The following is a 25,962-nucleotide window of genomic DNA, read 5'->3' as shown; positions in this document are numbered from 1 at the left end:
GTGGTGTTACAAAGCGCAGGAGGAGGTACTTTAAGTGTACATTTCAATCTATTCTCTCAGCCAATCAGATACATTTTTGTCATCTGAATACATCTCACCGCCTTCACTCACTAAAATACCAGTAAGGTCCCGAACAAGAAACACTGTCAAAATGCTTGTCCTATGGATTACATTATTTTGTCTTCACAAAGGATGTAAGTGCCTCTTTAAAAAAATTGTCTAAAAATGTTCTCAGTTAAGAATTTATATGTCAAATACATTTGCACAGACTAAACTAGCTTTACAATGGAAAGTTACCACAGCAAAAAAAGTTTATTTTTTCTGTTTTCTCTTATTTCAGATTCTCTGGTTCCAGTTGAAACTGTTCAGCTTGGTGAACCAGCAACCTTGACATGCACTATTCCCAAAGAGCTCAGCGTTAGGGGACTCAAATGGTACAAGCAGAGCATCGGGGATACTCTTAAATTAATAGTTACTCTGATTCAGTCTAAAGCTGATTTTAGTCCTGGATTTTCGAGCTCAAGATTTCAGATAAATAATGATGCAAATTTTACCAGCTTGACCATTTTGAAGACAGTTCAAGAGGATGAGGGTCACTATCATTGTGCAAACACAGAATGGATTGGAACTACATGGAGTGGGACATATTTGTTAGTAAAAGGTAATAGCCAACCTACTTTTACAAACTTTGAAAATTTTTCTATGCATGTTTGGAAAAATGTGATTTGTATTACACAGGAAAAGCTCAGAGGACATCAAACTTTGCAGTCAGTCAGTTACTGATAGAATCAAATCCAGTCCGACCAGGAGACACAATGACGCTCCAGTGTTCAGTCTTCTCTGACTCTGACAACAAGACGTGTCCAGGAGATCTCAATATTCTCTGGGTCAGAGAGGGATCCGATAAATCTCTTCCAAACATCATCTACACTGACAGAAACAGAAGTAATATATGTGATGAAAGATCTGACCCTCAGGATGGATGTGTTTATCGCTTCTCTAAGAACGTCGGCTCCTCTGATGCTGGGACTTACTACTGTGCTGTGGCCACATGTGGGGAGATATTATTTGGAAATGGAACTAAACTGGTTATTCAAGGTAAGTTTATGATTTATAAATTAATTGGAAAAAATGTGAGTTTCAGTTTTAAACAGCCAGTCAGAATTATTAGTAATTTTATGTGCTATTACGTGACATTACTGTCCAATTCTTTAGTTATACAACCAATAATATCAGCAATGATAATGTTTTTTTTTTTCAGAATTCATTTTCTTTGATCTTTTGCAGAGTCATCCACAAAATCAGCATTTATTCACCTGGGAGTATTAATTGTTTGTTTGGGCATTTCTGTCATTGGAAATGTTTTCCTCATGTGCAACCGAACAGCAGGTAAACAATTTAAAGGTAAGAAATGTAAGAATCTACAAATATTTGAAAGGCTAAGTGTATTTCAGTTATACTCCATATGGAAGAGAAATAGTAAAAACTTGCATAAGATGTGGCCTACTTCATATAAGGCTTATATGATTTACTCATGAAAGTGGCCACTTTCTCATTACTTTCATACATTGTTTTAGGAAGTATCCAAAACATACAAGTTTCATTTATATAATTTTTCTAGGGATCTTATATCTGTTTTCACTCTTGTATGTTTTTCATACAAGTTTCGCACAAGACAGATACAAACATTATAAGATCTTTTCCATATGGGCTTAAATGATGGAAATACTAAATATGTATTTATTATATATAGATAATCACATTACAAGAACTACTGTAACCATTGTACACATTGTTAAGGTTCACAATTGAGGAGGGAGAGTACAAACCACTCTTGGTCCAGAAGCTCTTTGGTCAAACAATGATTTTAATGAACACACGTGTGGGAAGACACTCTGTACGCAGACAGCCAGTAGTCCTCGACTTAATCAAAGCATGAACAGATATTTTATAGCATCAGGGTTTGATTTACTGACGCCCCTTCATGCGTCACAGATACATTTTATACATAGATCAGATCAACATCACCATGACTTTTCACCTAGAAGATCATCTTCTATTTTCATGGCTGGTACTTTCCGTTATCTTAAAGTGAATTGTTCCTCTTTCTTGTCGAGACATAACTAATCTCTCCTCTAAATAAATCTGACTAATGTGTGTGTATGTGTTGACCTCACATGCTCTTTGTGTCACCTCTTCACCTACTGTCTGTGTCTCGTCCTCAAATGCTCTTTCTCAATTCACCTGTTGCACTTCTGACCTTTCACTAGACCAGAAACTCACTGAGACTATGTGTATGTCTTCCACTAAATAAATGTTTTAACCAAGAACCTCTACTTAAAAGCTTAATATAAAATGATCTGATATATAAGTGTTTTGTAAGCATGTATTGTCTATGACAATTATTTAACAATAGCAGTAAAATAATTTCCCTGCTCCACAACATCATAAATAATTCTTGCAATACTGAGGCCTCCGTAATGATTTTTTGTAGCCTTCATTAGTCAATAAATATTAAGTTCTGAAAATATTTCGTATTTGTCTTTATTATTTATCTTGTTCTTAGGAAAAGAAAATGCTATATCAGATGCACAAACTGGTGCCTCACGCCAACCAGTAAGTGATGAAAATGGATCCTTATTTACTTAAAATATGTCAGAATATATCTATATAGCTACATAGATAACATTTTTTTAATTACTACCCAGACCGTCGTTGATGAAGAACTAAACTATGCTGCGCTGAATTTCTCTGAAAGAAAAACGAGAGGAAGAAAGAAGAGAGAGTGTGCTGAAGACAGTGTCTACTCTCAAGTTAAATGCTGATGTCAATGATAATTTTAAGCATCTCCTCAAATTTATATTGATCCTGATTTTTCCTTGTTAAACATGCTGTATATTGGACTTTTTGGTCTTTTCTTTATTTTTGTGTCTTTTTTAAATCTTAATTAATATTTACAGTCAACAGACACCATCACGGGCAATGTCTCATAGCAACATACTTGTGTTGTATTACATCCTTAATTTTTTCACTGTATTAACTGTTTGTTCTCCTTTTTGCAATAAAGAAAGAATCATATGGCCAAGAACATTATTTTCAGTGAGTACACAGAAAAAAAAATAAAAACCTACAGTACAGCTTAGAGACCTTAACATGTGAAAGAGCTCAGCAATAGATGGGTCAAATGGTGCAAGCAGATCTGATAGCTAGATAGACCTTTGCATGTTCTCCCCATGTATACATGGGTACTATAGCTTCCTCCTGCAGTCCAAAAGACAAGCACTTAGTGGGATACATCAGAGATTATAAATTGCCTGTAAATGTGAGTGTAAATGGATTTTGCTAATAGTGTGTGTTATTTGCCATAAGTCAATTGAGAGGCATTCCTATCAGAGTAACCAGATTTTAATTATAGTGCTTTTTTAATTTTTTCCAAGACTGAGTACAACATCATCATATAAAAGTCCAGAGCCTCTGTGCAGTGCTTCTAACGCTACACAAAGTTTGCTATTGTACTGTTCAAAAAGTGCTGGGTTTATCTGTCTTTATCTGCCTAAACTGGAGGTCCAAAGAATATTTCCCTCATTGAGAGCTCAGAAAGAGCTGCTGGTGAAGTTTTTGAGTCCTGTTGTTTTTCCTGCTGATGATGTTTCTGAAAATATGTCAGAAACATCATCTGATTATTTATTATCAAATCGGCGTTTTCATCTAAAAACGCTCCGTATCCACACTATTGTTTTCAATCGTTTTCATCCACACACATGCTACGTTCCCGTTCTGTGCATGCATGAAACCCAAGACCATTCGACCTGCATCATTTCCGTCTGCCGTTTATTCACTTTCCGGCTCTGTTGCGGCAAAATGTTGAGGAAAAGTGCCGAGTTTTATCTGGAGCTAGCATGTACAAACTGATAATCTTTAATAGGGCTGTCAAAATTGACAGCAAACAAAACAACTGCTGTACAATGTTGTCCGCCATCTTAGTAGAATTTTTTATTTTTTTTGCCTGTCCCATTTGGTTCTTTAGCCGTCAGAATTGTTGTCTGAAGACCAACAAGGATACCCAATGGATTTATTTTGCCAAATGGATCATCACGGCATTTCCGTATTGGTCCATTTGATCGACCTTTGTTTTTATTATTTATTTTATTTTATTTTCAGTTGTTACAGACGGGACAGACATGAGTGAGGGATAGGAAAGGGAGAAAGAAAGAGGAAGGAAAAGAAAAACAGAAGGGGAGAGGGACAGTGAGAAAGGGGAAAAAGAAATCTCCTGGATCACCTGTTGAGAGAGAAAGAATAGAAAAAAAGCAAAAAAAACCCCCAAAGCAACATACTAAACACAACACCATCACATTAATCTAGCTAAGTGTAAACAGCTGTAAATACTAAATATTCAATGTTGCTGTGCAGCACGCAGGACAGACAGCGCACAATGTGCTTTGAAATTAGCAGCCAAGAAAGGTGTAATTTAAGTCTACGAACAGTGAACACGCGTGTGCACACCTGTGTGGATCAGTGCGCTTGTATTCAAAAGGTTTCCCCATGTAATGGTCTGCTAGAGGATGTAGAGAGCCATAGCCCCGTCCCCCAGGGCATGAAGCAGGCATGGAGGAGATCCAGGCCCCAGACATCCAGAGGCCCCAGAGTGCGAGAGCCCAAGGAGGACCACCGGAGGGGCATCCGTGCCACCCTCATGGGAAGGGCTGCGGATCCCCAGACAAGGCATCACCCAGTAGCCACCGAGCAGAAGCTATAGGGGGCTGCACCGGCTGCCGGCAGCCAGCTGTGCCAGAGTGAACCGAGCTGCAGGCCCAGAGGCTTAGTAGAATTGATCACATGACTGCATCATATGACTAAAATGTGCAATCGTTTTCAAAAGCCTCCGTTTTCACTGTCCACACTGCGATACGAAAACAGCGTTTTCAAATGTATCCACTTTGGAGATCATTTTCAAAAAGCTCAGTTTTCCTTGACCAAAAACGCCAAAACGGAAAGAAAAAGATGAATTTTCAAACAAAAAAACGTATTAGTGTGGACATGGCCTCAGTGGGTCAACGGAACATCTGGCACAGGACAGCGGTGATGAAAGAAGGGGAGGAATTGTCTCCAAATTTCTGGACCCAGGTAACCACACCCAGCCTGGCTCTGATGGTCTTCTTCCAACATTTTGGAAATCTGCCCCATCTCCCTGGGGCAGATTTCCCCCCAGGGTCTGGGGGGAAATCTGCTGTTAAATAAAAGGACAAATTACATTCCTATAAAACTTTCCATTTAAACTTTTCTATCTACATGCTATCAGGCAGGAGAGAGCTCTGTGAGTGTGTGATGGATGCCAAACTGTCAAACTGAATGAGCTTGTTTTCTATCATCCTCATTCATATGGTAAAGTGTCAAAGGACAGCATTTAATTTTAAGTTGTGATAATTACAACACTATAGGCCTGTGTAATGTGTAATGCTTGATATAATCTCTTTGTCTAAATTGAGAATAACAAAAAATAATAAGGGATTATTATTCAAACATATTAACTATGACAGCAACACAGGTGTGTAGAATTGCTAAAAAGCCTCGAACACAGTGTAGCACTAGCTAGATGCTAACGGCTATTCTAGCTAATGAATTAATCAGTAGAGGCTACAGAATGATGTGAGCTGTGTTGCTTTTTAAAAGCAGTCATGTGGCTGCATTTACATTAGTTTAATAGTCAGTTGCTGTAAAACCACCAGCGGACATTGTTAAAACTGTAGCAACTGTTAAAAGCTGTAAAAAGTGCAGAGGGGCGTGTTCCCAGTCACCTCCAGCGGGTGAGTGGGTGGAGTTCAAAGCAGCAACTCCACCCCAGAGTCACTACTGTGCAACTCAGGCTCCAAACATGCAAAACACAGTAGCCCTGATAAACAGAGCTTCATTTTGTACAGTGGGAGGAATCACGTTGGAGCCACGTTGTCTATCTTTGATACGATCATTGTGTTGAGTCCTACACTCGCAGCATTTTCTCCATGTTGTCTCAAAAAGCAACATTTTTAGCATATTTGCTAAGCACATCGACACATTTCCTAACCATAAGCCTAGTCTGATGTCAGCTGGATGTATGCTAGTGTATTGTACCAAAATTGCACTGATTTATTTGACTTTATTAGTGACTATCTTAGACATATATAAAAGGTACTGGTGGAGTGGGCACTAAAACACACTTGGGTAAACACGTTTTAAAAAAAAATTCTGCTCGTGTTAAGCTGAGCTCAGACACAGACTGTATTTAAAAGATGGAAAACATAGCGTAAGATCAGCAATTGTTTTGTGAAATCTTGTTGTGAATTTATGAAGTGTCTTAGGTGTTACCATGTTGATGTAACCAGACATGATAAGTGAGTGGTGGAGCTGGCAGAAAAACCAAAGGATACTGGAAACCCATATGATTATAACATGTCAATTACAAAGTAACCAGACCCTAAAGCACAATTTCCTTTTTGTTATTTTAGACTGTAATAGGGATCAGAAGTGTATAGGAATTTCTTTTATTTATGTATTAATCACATTATTTTATTGTATGATGCCTTGGTGCCACTGGATTTCAACAAGTCTCACACTCATACAGTAAGACAAATGGTGGGGGTCTAGTGAGGAAGTTGGGGGAAGCAGACAACTCCACAGGAAGAGTCTTTTGTGTCTTCTGGGACTCTGGGAGGTAGCAAGGGAGTGTGAACCTTAAGGTGTGAAACAGCTGTGTACTGCCTTTTGTTCCTGGAGAAGGTATTTAACTGAGAGCCATGCTAGGCTCAGGGAGACTCTGCTGACTGTCTGTCCCACGATCATGCAGGCTCTCCACCAAGCTTGGGTTTTCTGTTCTTTGTGATTTGATTAAAGAATGTTAGCTACCGCTCACCGCTTTTCTGCAGGCTTTATTTAATGGAAAACTTCCACAACAGACATCAGATTGCATTCAGTATGTCAAAGGGTTTATTTAAGAGGACCCAAACGCTGAGGACAGAAATCATATTTCAAAAGACGAGCCGTTTATTAAGGTGAAACACAAAGACACAAAATAGGAGAAACCAAAACCAAAGGCTGACTCTAAACTGGGAAAAACTAAACTAACAGCAAAGCACAGGGAACATGGAAAAACTACGGACCGAGAACATGGGGGAGACGAACAGACGACCTGCGAACAAACCAAGGAAAACAGAAGACTTAAATCCATAGAAGGACAGTGAAGGAAGTGGAAACACATGGGGAACAAAACTGATACAAATGGATGTGACGCCACAGGGGAACTGAACATACTGAACATGGACCACGACACTATTAAAATAAAACAGGAAACACAGAGACGTAGAGTGACACATGAGCTTGACACAGGAGGAAATGCAGATGGGAGAGGGAGCAAGGGATCACGAGCGAGAGAGGACAAGAGAGCACCAGAGAGAGAGACATGATGGGCTGGGGAATTATGGAATAAACATGACCGACAGGGGAGACATGGAATGACACACAGGAAGGGGAGACGAGACATCTCAACAAGACACCAGGGAAACGGAAATATAACTAAACAATAGAGAGAACTCAGTACTCAAAAAATAGAAAAACAACCGAAACAACACCAAGAGCACAGTTTTGTGGGTATTACAACACACATAAAAGCGCCATAAACTCAAAAGGCTGGGTCAAATGGCCCAGAACATTGACACAATTAGGCTTGAAACAGGTTAATCAACTCAACATAAAAATGTTGAGTCACCCCCAGATTGTCAAAGGAAATATTTTGGGTCTAAGGTACTTGTTCATTAGCTTCAATTTTCTGGATTGGAAGCTACATTAATGTTTTATATACACTCTATGACCTAACTTCAAATCTTTATGCATAGTTGTGCTCCACCCCCACCAAAAAAAAGAGCTATATCTCACACTCAGCAGACATCGGTCTCGATATTAATGTTTGTGATAGCTCAATTATTAAAACACTAATCAAGTATGGTTTGTTTGAAAGCACCTCATACCAAACTTTCAGCATGATGGTGAAATGGATGAATTAGGCTGTTTTTGCAGTCACAGGCTTTGTCGCCTTTCCATCATTTAATCAACTATGAAATCCTCTTAATATCAAAGTATTATAGTGTAAAGTTTGAAGCCATCTGTAAGACAGCTGAAGTGTGAACAAAAGTGAGACAGCCTACAGGACAATGATCTCGTGCACACCAGCAGTAAAGGTGCTGCAATGCCCCAGGCACACAAACTTGACTGAAATGGGTGACATATATATGTATATGTATATATGTGTCACCCATTTTATGTTATTGTAGTTGATAAAGATGTTGTTTGTATGATGCATAAACAGCACGACCAGTTAGCATGAAGACAATTATGGAAATTTAAAGGTGTTTTTGTGAGAGTGTTTTGGTTTACCGTAATGCCTCTTTTGTTTACTTTCTGTGAGTTACAGAAACCCACTGTAAAAGAAAACTGTGCTCTTGGTGTTGTTTCGGTTGTTTAGGCCGGAAAGATGATTGATATAATTTCCATTGTGGTAGTAGAACGGAGCACCAACATAACAAACAGCCAATCAGATTGCTCTGAAATTGTTCCCTCCCACTTGATGTGATTATATTAAGGAGCATCATCTTAGTATGCCTAAATGTAAATGAGTCACAAGTAAATCCATCAGAAAATGCTGATTGTATTTTATATGCTGCTGGGCTTCAGAGCTGGTCGTAAGTTTAGAGTCGGCTTTTTTCCATATATATTTCTCCAATTTAACATGTGGAATATCTCTCTCTATATCTAACTGCTCTGTTTAATTTGACTTTCAGGATGCACTGATTATGTGTTTTTTGGAACGAAGACTACTGGTGTTGGAGAAAATGTGACCCTGACATGTGAACGCCCGACATCTGAATATGAAGCAACCTTGTATTGGATCAGGATTGTTTCTGGAAGCTGGCCTGAATTCTTGGGAGGAACATTTACCTTTGATTATGACGGTGTTAACACCACTCCTCACATTACAGCAAAGCAAGAACCTGGAACCTTTATTCTGGAAATAAGTCAAACTAGGCTAAGTGACACTGGTCTTTATTACTGCATAAAAGTGGACCAACTGGACATGGACTTTTTAAATGCAACATTTTTAAAAATTAAAGGTAAACAGAACTGATTATTTCTTACCCATGTTTACAAATCAATAGCTAACTAAAACGAGTAAAACATGACTTTACTGATTTATGTATTTATATTAACAGTTACTTAATTATTTTCTAAGGGCCAGAGACAGCTATCACTGACATCATTCAGATGCCTCAATCTGGTCCCCTCCATCCGGGAAACCCAGTGACTCTGCAGTGTTCAGTCCTCTCTAACCCAGAGAACAGTGCATGTCCTGGAAATGACAGTGTATTTTGGTTCAGCACGAGATCGGATAACTCTCACCCCAACTTGATTTATGCTGATGGAAACAGTGATAAATGTGAGAGGAGTCCAGAGGCTTCCTCCACACAGAAATGTGTCTACAGCTTCTCCAAGAATGTCAGCTCCTCTGATGCCGGGTCGTACTACTGCGCTGTGGCCACATGTGGACATATAATTTTTGGAAATGGAATAAAACTGGATGTTAAAGGTAAATTTGAAGAATTCTATATTAATTTAGAATAGGCTAGTTTAACATCAGCGTAAAAGTTTTTTTTCCCAGTTTATAATGTCACTAAAAGTAATAATTATTACTGGGTGCTTTTATTTTTCCAGGACTCAACATGTGGGACTTGCAAAAGGCCAATACAGTTCTATTTATATTATGTGCTGCTTTGGCTACAAGTCTGATCGTTATAGCCTTCCTGATTTATACCATCAAGAAGAAAACATCCAGTTGATGGTGTGGTAATAAAAGTTATACTCACATTAGTGTATCTATCAGCTTTGATGCAAAATAACCATGAAGAAAGTATCTGTCATTGTAAATTTCTCTGTCTTTTAAACAGATGTTGGGACAGGGAGTGGTGATCAGCAGAGTCAGCAGGTAAGGTAAACTGAAAACAAAGAAAAATATAAAGTCAATGGTACATTTTACTCTTGAATGTTTGTTTTTTGTTTTTTTTACTCAGACAGTAGTGGTTTACTCTGCACCAAACATCACTTCGAGGAAAAGCAACAAATTACCACAAAGGAGTGAAAAAGCAGCAGAGGGGGGGACAGTCTACACTGATGTCAGTGCTTCTGCAGTCGAGTAACTGCTGTTATTAGGGTTTACTATATTTTTTATGACAAATGCAAGTGTGAAATGCATTTCAAGCTCCATCGTGGGTTTTATTTAAATTCTGAAACAAAAAATACAGTTATATTTATTGAAAAAATAAATAACATATTATAATAAAATTATATATTTGAATGTTATCACATTTTAATGTCATTCTGTTATTTTCCACTTTGTTTTGTGATGATGTTTTAGAAAAGGTAGACAGTCATGTATATTAGAGAGTCAACCACATGTACACAGTCAAAAATTTAAGTCTAGAATTGTCTAATTGTGGAAAATTGTGTGGTTACTTGACTCCTTAGATGAAGTGTTTCAAATGTATAGCCTGTGGGCCACATTATATCTGTCCTGCAAGATAATTTCATATGTTAGTTATTAATGGCCCATCAGTATGAGGGAGTCAAATCTTCAGCCCTGCTGAGAATCCATGCAGGTAGGGATGGGACTTTTATTGTCATGGGCACATCATGCAGCCAATCACGTGCAAAGACAGACTGGGATCATAACATTATGTGAGAGAAGGAAGGGGGCAGACAAGACAGCAAGTGTAGTGGTACAGCCCGTGTACACAGAGATAAAATACTATAGTTTAAAATGCAAGCGTCTCAGGAAAAAGTGGAGATACAAGCAAAATGAGCAGCATCTGGCTGCATTTCAGTGACACTGGAGCCTCCAAAGCTGAGTCCATAATTTATAAACTTAGAAGCTGGCTAAAGTGATACCCGTTCTAATTTTCAACCATTTTCCATTGTGGTGGACAAAAGGTTTCAAACCTCTCGGGGCCTCAAACCTCAAGGAGGTTTTCTCTAGTAGAAAATGCATAAAAATAAGGCTTTTATGAAAACAGTGAAAAAAGAAATTGCTTTCTTGAAAAAGACTAAGTTTACAGTTCAGTACTGAATATTACATAAAAGAAACTATAAGGAAAGTGTCTTTGAATGGTAAATTCTTAATTTGCTTGATCTGATGCTCACCAAAAACAAGCACAAGTATCACTTTTGAACTTTTAACTGTATTTTTTTTATAAGTTTTATAGCTTTTCCTATTGAAAAGCCCCCTTATGACCATTCATACAACACAAAGTAAAACAGATGCATCCCCAGATCTTTTTTCATACATAGACGTGTGGAAACTAGTGAAACGTCAGAATCTCAGCTAAAACTCACAAAACCATTTCAACAACCACCAAACTGCTAAAACAACAAACGATAAAGCACAGGCAAACAGCTTCCACAAAAACATGTAAACACAAAGCAGCAAATCCTGTTCACCTGACAGTACGTACACAAATATGCCATTGGATGCTGAAAACAGACATCTCAAAGATTCAGAAACTGAAGGTTTTGTCTCTCTCTGACCAAAATTCACTGAACCAACAGCAAAAGAAGACCAAAACTACACTTCACATTTAACAAAAGCATAGTAATGAATTCCTACTTGTCTGTCTTACTTCCACCACGACTATGTCTCATTATGCTTCGAGACCAGTTTCGCATCAAAACTCTATTTTCTGCCTTATTTGCTCACTTATTATGCAGCTGTCAACTGTTGAGCACAGTGTTGTCAGCCGCTGATTTAGTCCCCCCCCAATGACTGCTGACACAATGTCTCTAATAAACAATGTCTCTAGGCAATGTCTCTAATAAACCTTAGTGTGTAACTTTCTGAAAAACAGAAAAGTTTCTGTTTTTCATTTTATACTCCAGAAATGCCAGTTTTTTTACAACTACATTTGTAAAATGAGTGTGACACCCCTGCCTTAGACAGACTTTTGTCAGTTGAGATACTTCCTCAGTGTCTGAGCCAGAGCATATGGACTGGATGGGCAACTTGACAGGGAGGCATTTGTCTCACCTCTTACCTCCTATTTATTTATTTATTTTTAAATGAGGACGTTTTTTTAATACTCTACTGTATACTATATATAGTTGTGAAAATATGTCAATAGAATTTAGCTCAGTAGGCACCTTTTTGGATGGGACTGGAACCCCAAAGGCTCCATAAAGGCAACAGTGTACTCATCCAGCTGAACGAGGAGGTACACTGGATGAACAACTGCTGACCAAGCATTGCTGTGTGACATTTGACCCATCTGCTCCAGTCCAAGGACATATCTGCTGAGTCATCATTGAATCATTCAGTCTTTTGTGCAATCAACCAATCACCTCCCACTACCACCCCCTAGATGAGTCACCGATGCACTCCAAGAGATCCAAGGGTCAGCCAGATCTTCAGACTGCCTGTTTTCACATGAAAACAAGACACATGTTATAATCATAACTAACCCAAAAGCAAAACCCAGTAATTTACTTGGAATCAACAAAAAAATAAAAGTCCTAACACTTTTTTCAGTCCTTTATAAAGCATACAAAGAACAGGGGAAGGATTACTATGATTGCTAATGAAATAAGAAAATTCTGTGTTTAACCAGGTTCTTGTCTTTGGTTTCTTGCTGTATGCAAATGGTGACAGAAAGTGAGTGAGACAACTTGCAGAGAGGCAGTGGTTTTGCTAGAATGGCGATATTTGTCTACCAAGCCTTTCCACAACTATTTTATATTGTTAAAACAATGTCTATGTTTAAAAATATGCAATAATATTTATACATATGATAAAAACTTTCTTTATACTCTCAAATGACTTTGAAAGGGCCTTCTGCGTTTTAGTCATGAGAACAACAAGCAAAGCCACAAGCAACAACTATACTGACAAACTAAAGTTGTGGTGGGCCATTTCTCCACCCCTTGACCAACTACTGAAGCTGTTTACTCAGAACAGAACTCACTGTGTGCTTTAACAGGATATGAAGTGAGCAAAGACGTCAGCAAGCTCCCTTCAAACACCAAGCGTCTACAACTTTATGCATCTCTCATAAAGTGTTACATGTATGCAATATTCATACAACTGTATTTAAATGCATACTTAATTTGATCTTTCAAATTAAAGTACTTATCCATCACTGTGCTAAGAGAGGCACATATGAACACACTTTACCAAGGTTTCAAACCTATAGTCAATAATTTGCCATTAAATAATTTCACTGCCACAAAGGACAGGGAGGGACAATTGATTAGCACCTCCCCTCTTCTGGAAGCAGCTATAAAAACATAGAAAAGTGTAGAATAAAAAAAAATAGTCTAGTTTGTTTCCTTGTTGCTGTACCCTTCAAATACTCTTTTAAATGTGTTCTGATAATATTTTTACTTTTATATAGTGTTAATCTGCTAGACTTCTCAAATGGATGGAAAAAAAACAAGAGCAGCTTCCTGAAACTGAAGTATAGAGTGAAACAGGAAGAAAAGCCGCTTTGTATTTACACCTTTCTTTGAAAGCCCAACCACAGAAATGCTTAAGTTTCCATGCACTGTTTGTTTGTCAGCGATGACTTTGACTTTAGGTTTAGTTGTCTTTGTGTGCAGACATTAAGAAAAGGCAGAATATGCAAAGTAAAACAACTTTTTAAGAAAAAGCTTTTCATGTTCACCCTCTAAACTTCACATTTACTTCTTAAATGCTTACCTATGGTATATTGTTATGTGTAAATCATCATGCACATTACTAATGTGAAGAATTTCTTTTATTATTATTGTTGTAAGCAGAACTGAAAGTGGTCTCAGACGGGAGGCTGTCATGTAACACACAGATCTCTAGCTTGACCAAAACTGAGATTGTGGTTTTGTGCTACAATAGACTTTTCTGCCAGGAACAGACACACGTGATTTGGTAATGACTTGATTCAAGCATTTAAAACCTGTGCTGAGGCAAAAAGTGAGGAATAGTGCCAGAAGAGGCTGAGTTGCGCACCTGTGCACATTCTCTAAACATTTTCGTTTTATGCAGGGGATTCCAGTCACCTGTGCTACTCTGTGTAAGCACAAGGTCTGGAACAGCTGCAAACAAAAGTAATACTGAGGAAAATAGTTTGCAGTGCTGGAGTGTAACAGTGAGAAACAAAAATAATAAAACACAGCAAACATGAGTGAACATGAAAAGTTCAGTTCAGGTGAGAGTGATACCAAAGAATGTGTGCATAGCTAAAATCTTCCCTTTGTTAGTTGCCCTTGCCTTTAACAAGAGTGCAATATTTAACATCCTAAGAATAAGAACACAGAATAAGAAATGCACTACAAGGACTGTTGTTGTAAACATCTATTGTGCCATATTTAATACAGAAGTGAGATGTTGAGACTTATACATCATCATGAATATTTTTCCATCAACATGCAGCAAGAAAAAATTTTTTTTAGAGCATGCAATTTATTCAACGCTTAAACTGAAACAGCTGATCAAAAGTTTAAGACCGCACTTCCAAAAAAACCCATAAACCCACCCAAAAATAAATTCTAAACACGAACTCAGTAATGAGTAGTTCCATCATTTTATTGTTGATCATTTCAAAAATGCGTTGCAGCATGCTTGATGCAAGTGTTTCCATGAGGTGAGTGGGAACATTTCTCCAAGTGGTGAAGATGGCCACACGAAGGACATCTACTGTCTGGAACACTTTTCTATTTTTCTTCTATTTTTAACTTCCCTTGCCATCCATCCCCAAAGGTTCTCAACTGGATTTAGATCAGGTGAACACACAGGATGCTCCAAAAGGGGTGATGTTATTCTCCTGGAAGAAGTCCCTTGTCCTGCGGGCATTGCGTGCTATAGCATTGTTCTGTTGAGAAACCCAGTAGTTACCACACAGACGGGGGCCCTCAGTCATGAGGAATGCTCTCTACAATATCTTGACATAGCCAGCAGCCATTTAATACCCCTGCACCTCCTGAAGCCCCATTGTTCCACTGAAGGAAAAAGCACCCCAGACCATTATTGCTCTCCGTCCACTGTGGTGAGTAGAAAACATCTCAGGTGGGATCTGCTTGTCATGCCAGTCGCGCTGGAAACCATCAAGGTTACATTGTTTCTCATCAGAGAATAAAACTTTGTTCCACCTTTCAGTGTCTCATGTTAGTCCAAAAGCTCAGATCTGTGATGTTCAAGGAGACGAGGCCTTTGAAGAAGTTTTACATTTTTGAAGCCGTTCAGTCTCAGATGCCGTCTGATGGTTATGGGGTTGCAGTCGGCACCAGTAACGACCTTAATCTGGGTCGAGGATCATCCAGTGTCAGACAGCCAATTGGATCCTCCAGCTCAGTGCTGATGAAATGTTTTTGGGTCTTCCATTTGACTTTTTTGTTCCATAACTAAAATTAGAAATACCCTGTCTCAGAGTGGCGCTGAAAAACTAGTTCATGCATTTATAACTTCTAGGTTGGACTACTCTAATTTGTTGTTATCGGGAAGTCCTAAAAACTCCCTGAAAAGCCTTCAGTTAATCCAAGATACTGCAGCCAGAGTACTGACAGGTACTCGAAAGAGAGAACATTTTTCGCCTAAATTGGTTTCCCGTCATTGGCTCTTGAGCCACGGGTCGGTCGTGGCTCAAGAGTTGGCGGTTCGTCTTGTAATCGGAAGGTTGCTGGTTTGAGCCCCGGCTCTTACAGTCTCGGTCGTTGTGTCCTTGGGCAAGACACTTCACCCGTTGCCTACTGGTGGTGGTCAGAGGGCCCGGTGGCGCCAGTGTCCGGCAGCCTTGCCAGTGCGCCCCAGGGTGGCTGTGGCTACAATGTAGCTGCCATCACCAGTGTGTGAATGTGTGGATGACTGAACGTGGAAAGTGCTTTGGGGTCCCTAGGGACTAAGTAAAGCGCTGTACAAATACAGGCCATTTACCATAGAATTGAATTCACAATCCTGCTCCTCACATACAAGGCCTTGAACAATCAGGCTCCATTTTATCTCAACAACTTTGTCACCCCATTAGAGCACTTTGCTCTCGCGCTGCAGGCCTACTTGTTGTTCCTAGAGTATTTAAAAGTAGAATGGGAGGCAGAACCTTCAGTTTTCAGGCTCCTCCTCTGTGGAACCAGCTTCCAGTTTGGATACAGGAGACAGACACTATCTCTACTTTTAAGATTAGGCTTAACCCTTGTATGGTGTTCGGGTCTGTGAGACCCGTTTTCAATTTTTTTCAAAAGAAAAATGAAACAATTAATTATTTTTTCAACCTGAAATTCATTGGCTTTGGCTTATTTTCTGTGAAGAACATAAATCCGAACTAATTTTCAATGACCTCATACTGTACCTCCCCCCACGCATTTACATTACATACAAGGTGTTCGGGTCCACTGGACCCAGGTCTAATAAAAGTGTTGAAAGTGAAGGTCCTGTGTTCCCACACTCTGTCTTCCTCCTTTCTGGTGCTGCTGATAGTGTTTTCTTCCCCTCCTGCTCGCGCACAAAGTTGCAACATTGTTGTCTGCTCTTACATTCCCACACATTTTACCCTCTTTCTTGAGGGATCCAAATTTTCTCATACCCTGTCCCTCCTGCTAATTAGGGGCATAATACTATAAATAAGACTTTGCCAGTGTGGTTCTTTATCACAACTGATCAAGATGGCAAAAGATTATCTGCTGCGAGGGCCATCCAATTGATTTTGGAAGACAGAGGAGCTTCGGATGATGATGTTGACAAAGAGGTTTCAGAATATTTCACATTTCTGAAAATTCAGAGTCTGACAGTGACTTTGAAGAAGAGGATGAGGTTGAGCACCATTTAGTAACAAAACGAAGACGAGTACCGCATCTGCAGCCAGCTCCAGGACCAGAACAAGCCCACCAGACAGCAAGTGAAGAAATATGGATGTCAATAACTGGTGAAATTGGATGGTCTTCTTGCCCAAGAAATGCAGAGCTGTTACTATGATAAACCAGGGCCAACACGGCTGACAGTTACTCATGTGCAGGACATCAAGTCTTCATTTGAGCTTTTCATCCCAGATTCCATCCAGAAAATTATTCTGGATTGCAGTAATCTAGAAGGAGTGTGTTTTTGGAGAGAGGTGGAAGGAGATGGACCAAATTCATCTAAGAACCCCAAAGGCCTACTTTGGGGTTCTTATCCTTGCAGGAGTTTTCAGGTCCAAAGGGGAATCGACAGAATCCCTGTGGGATGCAGAAACCGGCACGAACCTTTCCGTGCATCAATGTCTCTGGAAAAGTTCCACAAAATTTCCAGGATTATCCGTTTTGATAACCGAGACGACAGACCAGCTCGACGGCAGAGAGACAAGCTAGCTGCCATCAGGACAGTGTGGGATAAGTGGGTGTACCACCTCCCCCTGTTTTACAACCCTGGGCCTAATGTCACCATTGATGAGCAGCTGATCCCATTTAGTTGTGAAACATATTGCTTCACGTGTAAATGTGTTGTGTCTTTGTGTCTTTGTGTCTATGACCCTACGCTGTGTTCACTGCATCATTCCATGTTTGGCACTGATCACCACCTGCACTCATGTATATATCTTTCAACGTAGCACTCTTAATTCTTATTCTCATGTATATATCTCATGTATAGCTCATGCACATATCTATGGAATGCCAGGACTGCCATAATGAATTAATTAAATACACCATTAAATAATTAATTAAATGTGTCAATAATTAATTAAAATTGGAATTAATTAATTAAATAAATAGTTATGACACATGTAATTAATTAATTATTGACACATTTAATTAATTATTTATGTATTTCACATTTTAATTAATTATTGACACATTTAATTAATTAATTATTGACACATTTAATTAATTATTTATGTATTTCACATTTTAATTAATTATTGACACATTTAATTAATTATTGACACATTTAATTAATTATTTAATGATATATTTATTTATTTCATTTTGGCAGTCCTGACGCCTGGCTCTCGTCATGAAATAATTTTATCTGTCAGCCTCACCCATCAAACTCAGGGGGCGGGGTTAACGCTGCCCATGCAGCTTCTCTAACATTTGATTGGTTGCCGTGCAAAGTAAGTCAAAACAGGTCGATCCTAGATAATCGATTGCTTGTGTAGACTTGGGGCAGCCAGTTATCCCAGAATGCAGATCAAATCACAGGCAGCAATGGTGGTGGTGTAGTTTTAAAATACCCCGTTTTTCTGTCACCAGCTACACTTTTAACAGTGTTTTAGCCGCGAATGTCGCGCCGTATGTCTGGTCAGGTTGTCAACATAGAACATGCTTGCAAAAGTGCTCAGATGTTTTCAGAGATTTCACTAGCTCTGCTAACAGTTAGCATGCAGAGCGCACCGAGGGGGTACATTAACCGGTTTGTTTACATATTCCACTCTCCGTGTTCCACATGTTGCATTCGCAGATTCTCATTTTCACCGAACGATCGTCTCTTTCCGCCTGGTCTTGTGTCTCTGTGCTTCTGTAACATAAAGAACGAGCTGACATTTTTCTCACGAAACCAGCGATCAGCTTAGCAGACCCTCAGTTTACCTGCATGCATCCTCCTCCTCATCTGTCAGCTGTTTAACACCTGCTGCTAATTCAAGAAACACGCCTAGTTACCTGGTGATAGTCACAGTTTAACTGGGCAGCCGGTGCTCGATATAACGCAATGTCAGCGCATTTTTCTGCACAAGATAAGTAAATATAGTATTTTCCCCGAGCGCAGAGCTGCTGGAGCTTGTTTCCTTACAGAGCACTTTATAGGCGAGCCAGCTTTATCAGCGGCTGATGTCCAATCACCGGCACACAGCTTTCAAACCTCAGCTGAGTTTTAGCTCTCAGTGGTTAAACGCTGGACTTCATTCACTCAGGTTCTGTCTGTCGGGTCACGTTTACTTCGCTGTTTTATTTACAACTGAGCAAATCGGTTTGGCTGAGGTTAAAGTTACGTTTCATAACTGCATAGTTTCACAGACGTTTAATGGTTCACTGGCACATGTGTTAGACTGAACTATCATCTAAATATCATCTGTTTTTTAATAGTTATTCAACTGTATTCTAAGCACCAGCTGTCTGTTAGAATGTGATTTTTTTTCTCTCTCTGTTGGCAGAGGTATAAAAATGCGCAGGAAAATCTGACGTGCATGGCAAACTTCACCGACGATATTTAGGGAGGAATAAACACACATCAAACATAAATGAACCATTTGTCTGTCTCCATAATTGAGAGCATTTTCTCTTCTTATGTCAACACTCTCTCTCTCTCTCTTTTTTTCTTTTTTTTTGCTTTTTCGGTCATGTTATGTTTACCTGTCAAAGGCTTGTTACAAACTATGAAACACATTGTGCAGACTTCTGGATGTTAGAAGAAAACGAATACTGCTCATGAATGAGACTAAAGGCAGGAAGGTGTCCTTTAAAACTAAACATGTTAATAGGACCTCCCTGTTTATATCATAGTTTATGATATAGCATGTGTATTTCAGTAATAGCCTGCTGAGGCCACTATACGTGCTGGCCTCATATCAAATGTGAAGGCAGACTGAGTCTATGTTTGACGTTTGTTTATATCTAATCTTCCTTTTCAAACATTTAAACAGCAGCGAGTCTGCAGCTGAGGGAATACAAATTCAAATTGTCGGAACAGGTTTGCTCGTTTCTTGGATTCATTTGGTGATTTATTAAATGTATAACTGTTATTCTAATCTGCTGCTGAGTCTCTTACACTTTTCTTTATGCTGTATATTTTCACGTCTCTGGAATAGTTGGCAGTTAGATAGTCAGCTGGGAAACTTTGTGTTAACTCATGGAGCTGAGGATATCGTGGATATGCTGACCTCGCTGCGTGGTGTACAGAGCGAGGTCAGCATGATTAATATTCACAATAAAAATATTAGCCGAACATCATGAAGTCTGTATGTGTTTCATAGTGTCGAACAACCTTTGTACAGTTAAAGCCAGCAGTTACTACATGACGGAAACACCAACGTTATCTCTTTTATGTGTTTATACACAGGTCACGCTGATTACTGAACAAAAACCCAAAGATCAGATGTTAAACAGATTTATTTGCTCTCTCTCCTCCTTAAACATGTTTTTAATGTTAGTTATAATTCAGAATTGGCGACTGAAACACGTAGGACACATAAGAACATCAGGAAATAAAACATCGATAAATATAACCTCAGTAAAAGAAGTCAGCGGGGGTTACTACAGCTGTGTACCGGGGCCTGCGCTTTGTCGGTGGGATTGCTTGCGAGGCGAGCGGGTCTATCCCACGCTTTGCCGTGAGACTGGGCAGACATCTCCGAAATCATCGAAACACTTTTGCAAAGAGGCTGTATCTTGACAAACCGACCAGACACATGAAGATTAAACCACTACATTCTCGGCTAAAAAAATATTAAAACGGTATTTGGTAACACACAAACAGGGTTTTTCAAAGCTCAGTTCTGTTAGCTTCCACATGCCGGTTGTTGTGTGCTAGAAACAATGGCCACCAGGCCAAAGCAATGGTTTTGACTCGATCAGCGTTAACCCCGCCCCCTGAGTTTGATGGGTGAGGCTGACAGATAAAATTATTTCATGATGAGAGCCAGGCGCCAGGACTGCCAAAATGAAATAAATAAATATATCATTAAATAATTAATTAAATGTGTCAATAATTAATTAAATGTGTCAATAATTAATTAAAATGTGAAATACATAAATAATTAATTAAATGTGTCAATAATTAATTAATTAAATGTGTCAATAATTAATTAAAACGTGAAATACATAAATAATTAATTAAATGTGTCAATAATTAATTAATTACATATATCATAACTATTTATTTAATTAATTAATTCCAATTTTAATTAATTATTGCCACATTTAATTAATTATTTAATGGTGTATTTAATTAATTCATTATGGCAGTCCTGGCGTTCCATACATATCTTTCTACGTAGCACTTTTAATTCTTATCCCTACTTTTATTTTTTTTTCATGTCTATTTAAGTGCTATTTATGACACTATGTTTGCACTGAAGCACCGCAGCAATTTCCTAATGTTGTAAACCTGCTCAACATTTGGCAATAAACCCCTTTCTGATTCTGATTCTGATTCTTTCCACTCACTCCACTTGATTATAACTGATTTTTTTTTATAACATTTTATAAAAATAAAAAAAACGAGAAGCACATTAATTCATAAATGTGATCTAACAAAGGTAAAGGGAAAAAAATAACCATGTTTGCTGTTCATATGGTTTGTAATTGGGATGAAGTGAACATCTGTTGAGTAATTTAACATAAAATTGTTTGATAGTGTTAATTTCGAAAGCCAAAACTCTAGCGGGTCCACCAGACCCATGAACACTGGCTGAGTAACAAAAATATGAACACCACACAAGGGTTAAAGCTTTCCTTTTTGCTAAAGCATATAGTTAGAGCTGGACCAGGTGACCCTGTACTGTAAAGCTGTTCCTGTACTGTGACGGCCTCTGAAACCTGACTGTGACTCTTCAAATAAGACATTCCTCTGCAGATGATCAGTTAGCTGTTTTACAACTACACTTTGAAGATTTTTTTATATGAAAGGAAGGTTAGAGGTTGGCCTGTAATTAGCTAAGACTGCTGCGCCTAGAGATGGCTTTTTTCCTTCGTTCCTTCCTTTTTTCCTTCCCACTGTCGTCAAAGTACTTGCTCATAGGGGTCATATGATTATTGGGTTTTTCTCTATTATTGTAATGTCTGTCTTACAATATAAAGCCCATTGAGGTGACAGTTGTCATGATTTGGTGCTGTATAAATAGAATTGAATTAAATATATGCAAATTAATAGTGAATTAAGTAAATTAATTGATCATATGACAGGTTAACAGATTTTGCATTTTATGCATGTGATCTGTTTATTTAAGGGCCTTAGGAATCAAAACACTTGTGAAATTATCTAGCAACTAGTCAAAGTTTACTTTTAAACTGTTTACTGTTAACATGTTGAGTTCTTCAATTTATACCAATGGATGTTAATGACATAACTGACATGAAATAATGACATGAGATAAAATATCCACCCATCCATTCTCTTTCACTTATCAGGGTTGTAAGGTGCTGGAGCTTTTTTCAGCAACCGTAGAGCCAGAGGCCATTTAGCCCCTGGACAGGTCACCAGTCTTTCACAGGGCTAACACAGAGAGTCAGATATCCATTTGCACTCACATTCACACCTTTGGCTAATTTAGAATCACCAATTAACCTAAACCCACTAACTGCATTTCTATGGACTGTGGGAGGGAGAGAGAACCCACACAAACATGGGAAGAACATGCAAACGCCACAGAGAAAGACAACAGCCTGGATTGTGGAGTCAAACTCAGGCCTTCTTGCTGTGAGGCAACGGTTTTAACCCCCGTATTACTATGATAAAATGTGTGTTTCACAACTATTGAAAATGTTAAAACACTGAACAAACCTCCTGGTGTTCAGTGGCATAGCAGTAGTCCCTGCCATGTAGCATCCTGTCATTATGAGTTGTTTACAATGGCTACAGTCATTATCTAGGGTTATGCAAAGACATTCTTGTTGTCTAACTTTGACGATGCCTTAACCAGACTGAAACACATGGTTTTTGCAGCCTTCAGTGATCAATAAGATTTTAACTTTTAAACAATTAAAATGAATTAAATATCACTTAAATAACCCTACATTTAACCAGAATTACAATTTCAAGTTGAGTTCTTTTAAATCATTAAGGGTTAATTGTTTACAATGGCTCGATAACTGTCATATTGGCATTAATATAAAATGTGCTTCAGCTTTGTTGTGTTCTTTTTTTTAACTTTCAGTTCGAGAAACCCACAAGAATCAAATATGAGACGACAGGGTTTACATTTGGTGTTGCTTTATGTGCTTTAGTTGGAACAATGGTTGATACTGTTTCCACTCCAGTAATGGAGTGATACACCAACATAACAAGTAGCCAATCAGACTGCTCTGAAATAGTTCCCTCCCACTACCAATACTTATATCTGGATGATTCTTTTATATTAAGTTATTTTTACAACAGTATCAGGAAGGTAATACAACAAACAAACAAAATCCAGAAATGGTTGTATTTTATTTGTTGCTGACGCTCAGTTTTGGATGTAAGTATTTGTAGAGACATCAGATTTACATATAAATATATTTAACTATAAATATAAATATATAATAATATATTTCAATTATTGCCATTTTTATATAGATAATGAAGAGAAGACAAGGTAAATGATTCTGTCTCTTGTTCATTTCTGACTTGAATAATATTTTTCAGATTGCTCAGATGAACAGACTTTCGAGACAAAGACTGTTTACGTTGGGGAGAATATTAACCTGACGTGCCCCCGTAGAGATGTAGGAACCTTGTTTTGGCTCAAGCTTGTTTCTGGAGACTTTCCTAAAATCTTAGGAAGATCATTTAGTTCTCAGAGTGCTGATCAGCGCATTAGAACTGTAACAGATCCTGGAATATTTGATCTGTATATTACAAAAGCACAGCAGAGTGATACAGGAGTTTACATCTGTATGAAAACAGCAAATCGAGAACTAACATTTTTGAATGGAACCTACTTAAAAGTTCAAGGTAAGAATAGAAAAACATTTTCTTCTGAAATTACATAGGTTGTTTCTATATTGATGAACAGAGGCATATATGGCATTTATTTAAGTCAAGTTTTCACAAGCTTTTCTTTCTTTTTGTCTTTCCTTCTTTCTTTTTCCCTTTTCTATTTAAATTGGTCTTTAAAATAACAAGTGAATTTTTCACATAATTTTGTTTCATTTTTGTAGGACCAGAGCCTCCTTTCACTACAACTCCTCCATCTGATCCTGTCCATCAGGAACACACAGTAACTCTCCAGTGTTCGGTCTTTCATGACTTCCTGAATAAAACATGTCCAGTAGATGACAACGTGTTCTGTTTGAGTGCAGAACCACATCAATCTCACTTGGATTCTAATTGTGCTCATGTAAATGGTGGAGATGAATATGAAAGGAACTCAGAGGGACTCTCAACAAAAACATGTTTCTACAGCTACTTCAGAAACTCCAGCTCTTCTGATTCACAGATGTATTACTGTGCTGGGGCCACATGTGTGGAGTCTTTTTCTCGAAATAAAACAAAAGCCGATACTGACGGTAACTGAATCATGTTTTTATGCAATGGGGAAAATTGGAATATTTGTCCATTTGATTAGATTCTAGTTTTTTACCTAATATTCTGTAATGCTAAATCAATCTATATAAAAAATATATCTGACAACACTTAATCATTGCTAACATAATTCATTTTCTTTTGTTTTATTTCAGCAGTCAACAAGACTAATTCAATGAAGGACAATGCACTTCTCTATCTGTTATGTGTTGCTTTGGCTGTAACCCTGATTGTTATAGCCTCTCTAATCAGTCAAGAACAATAGCTCATGTGTGGGTTGCAATGGTATGCAAAGTCAATCATACATTAATTTACCAAACAATATTCAACAAAATTGGACTCACATTAATGTTGTGGATTTATTTATCAGATGCAGTCGCTTTACGAACAAATGTGACAGAAAAAGGAGATCAGGAAATTCTGCAGGTAGTTATGAAAAAAAAAATCTCTTCAAGCTTTTTGTATGTTTTAATGTCTCCCTGTGTAAATAAGTCTCACCATTTTTCTGTTTCCTCAGACAGATGAAGACTCATTGGTTTATTCTGTAGTAATTTTCACTTGTGGAAAAATGGGATACAGGAACAAGGACAACAGAACCTGCAGAGGACGAAAACATCTGTACTGATTTAAAGGCTCTTGAGGTGGATTAATAGCTAGAGACATTTGACTCTTGCATTTTAAATTGTGTTAGAAATGTACTTTTTTGTACTCGCATTTTATTAATAGTTATATAGACAAAAATAAATAATTACAATGCTAATTTTTAATTTGTTTTTCTAATAGATGTACATAGTATTAATCCTATCCATGAATGTTTTTTTATTGTGGAACTTTTCTTTTTTCTGATGTTGTGATATGTTCCTACATATTGTTGTATCTGTATATATTTCTATATGACCAAATCAATATGTTTATCTCAGTGTAATGTATTGAAAGGAACAGGTGGAAACAGTATATGTATTACTCCCTTCTTAATAGACAGACGTAGAACAGTGTACTTCAAACGCCAAATTCTTTAATTTCATGTGATATAATTGTGTTGGTCACGTTTTGTTTAAAAGGAATAAAAAGTTGTCGATCTCGGCCTGCAGGTTTTGGTCTCTGTCATCAATTTCAGGTACATCTAGAGTGACTTTAAAAATCACAGTAAAGTAAGTTTGTCAGGTGATGGTGACACTTGTTCACGATAAGCTGTAGAACTTCAGACCATGAAGTTCTCACTGTTTATCTGACTGCTTTAAGGAACAGTGCAGAATTAAAGTTTAGACAGCAGTGTTCATGCATTAGTAAGGGCAGCATGGTGGCACACTGTTCACTGTCATTTCACATGAAAAAGGTTCCTGGTTCAAACCCTTGCTGGGGCCTTTCTGTTTGTTCTCCCTGTGGTGTGAGTGGCTTTCTTTACTTTGCTAGTTCTGATTCATAATTCTTAAGGTTCTCAATTGAATAACCTGAAATGATGGATGAAAAAAATCAGTTTTCAAATAAGTGACACTCATCTTCACTGCCTACTTTGAATTTGTGGTAACAGAGGATTTCTATGAGATAGCTATTTGAGTTTTCTGTATCATCAATATTTGAATAACTATGTACTGTCCTGAGTACGAAAAAAAGTCTTATCTAGCTATCTATGTATATATAGGTGTGTGTGTGTGTGTGTATGTGTGTGTGTGTGTGTGTGTGTGTGTGTGTAATGTGTGTGTGTGTGTGTGTGTGTAATGTGCATGTGTGTGTGTGTC

General features: G+C 38.1%; 2 protein-coding genes and 1 pseudogene across 2 annotated transcripts; all 3 read left to right on the top strand.

Moving 5' to 3' along the window:
* Positions 1-151: 151 nt before the first annotated feature.
* Positions 152-2,825, top strand: LOC146638063 (signal-regulatory protein beta-2-like). Its single transcript, XM_085359977.1, has 6 exons — positions 152-194; positions 341-667; positions 745-1,098; positions 1,288-1,404; positions 2,567-2,616; positions 2,709-2,825. The coding sequence occupies exons 1-6, from the start codon at positions 152-154 to the stop codon at positions 2,823-2,825; spliced, it is 1,008 nt and encodes a 335-aa protein (XP_085216103.1).
* A 5,843-nt stretch (positions 2,826-8,668) lies between these two features.
* LOC146638062 (uncharacterized) lies at positions 8,669-10,220 on the top strand. Its single transcript, XM_085374422.1, has 6 exons — positions 8,669-8,711; positions 8,811-9,140; positions 9,260-9,613; positions 9,739-9,858; positions 9,972-10,009; positions 10,095-10,220. Exons 1-6 carry the CDS (start codon positions 8,669-8,671, stop codon positions 10,218-10,220), a joined length of 1,011 nt encoding a protein of 336 aa, XP_085230548.1.
* A 13,375-nt stretch (positions 10,221-23,595) lies between these two features.
* On the top strand, positions 23,596-24,873 carry LOC146638061 (uncharacterized; annotated as a pseudogene).
* The last annotated feature ends 1,089 nt before the right edge of the window (positions 24,874-25,962 follow it).

Source organism: Diplotaxodon limnothrissa, linkage group LG2 (genome assembly GCF_057381915.1).
Source record: "Diplotaxodon limnothrissa isolate DT_005_m linkage group LG2, D_limnothrissa_male_GT1.1, whole genome shotgun sequence".
Classification (NCBI taxonomy): domain Eukaryota; kingdom Metazoa; phylum Chordata; class Actinopteri; order Cichliformes; family Cichlidae; genus Diplotaxodon; species Diplotaxodon limnothrissa.
This window is presented reverse-complemented; position numbering and strand designations above follow the sequence as displayed.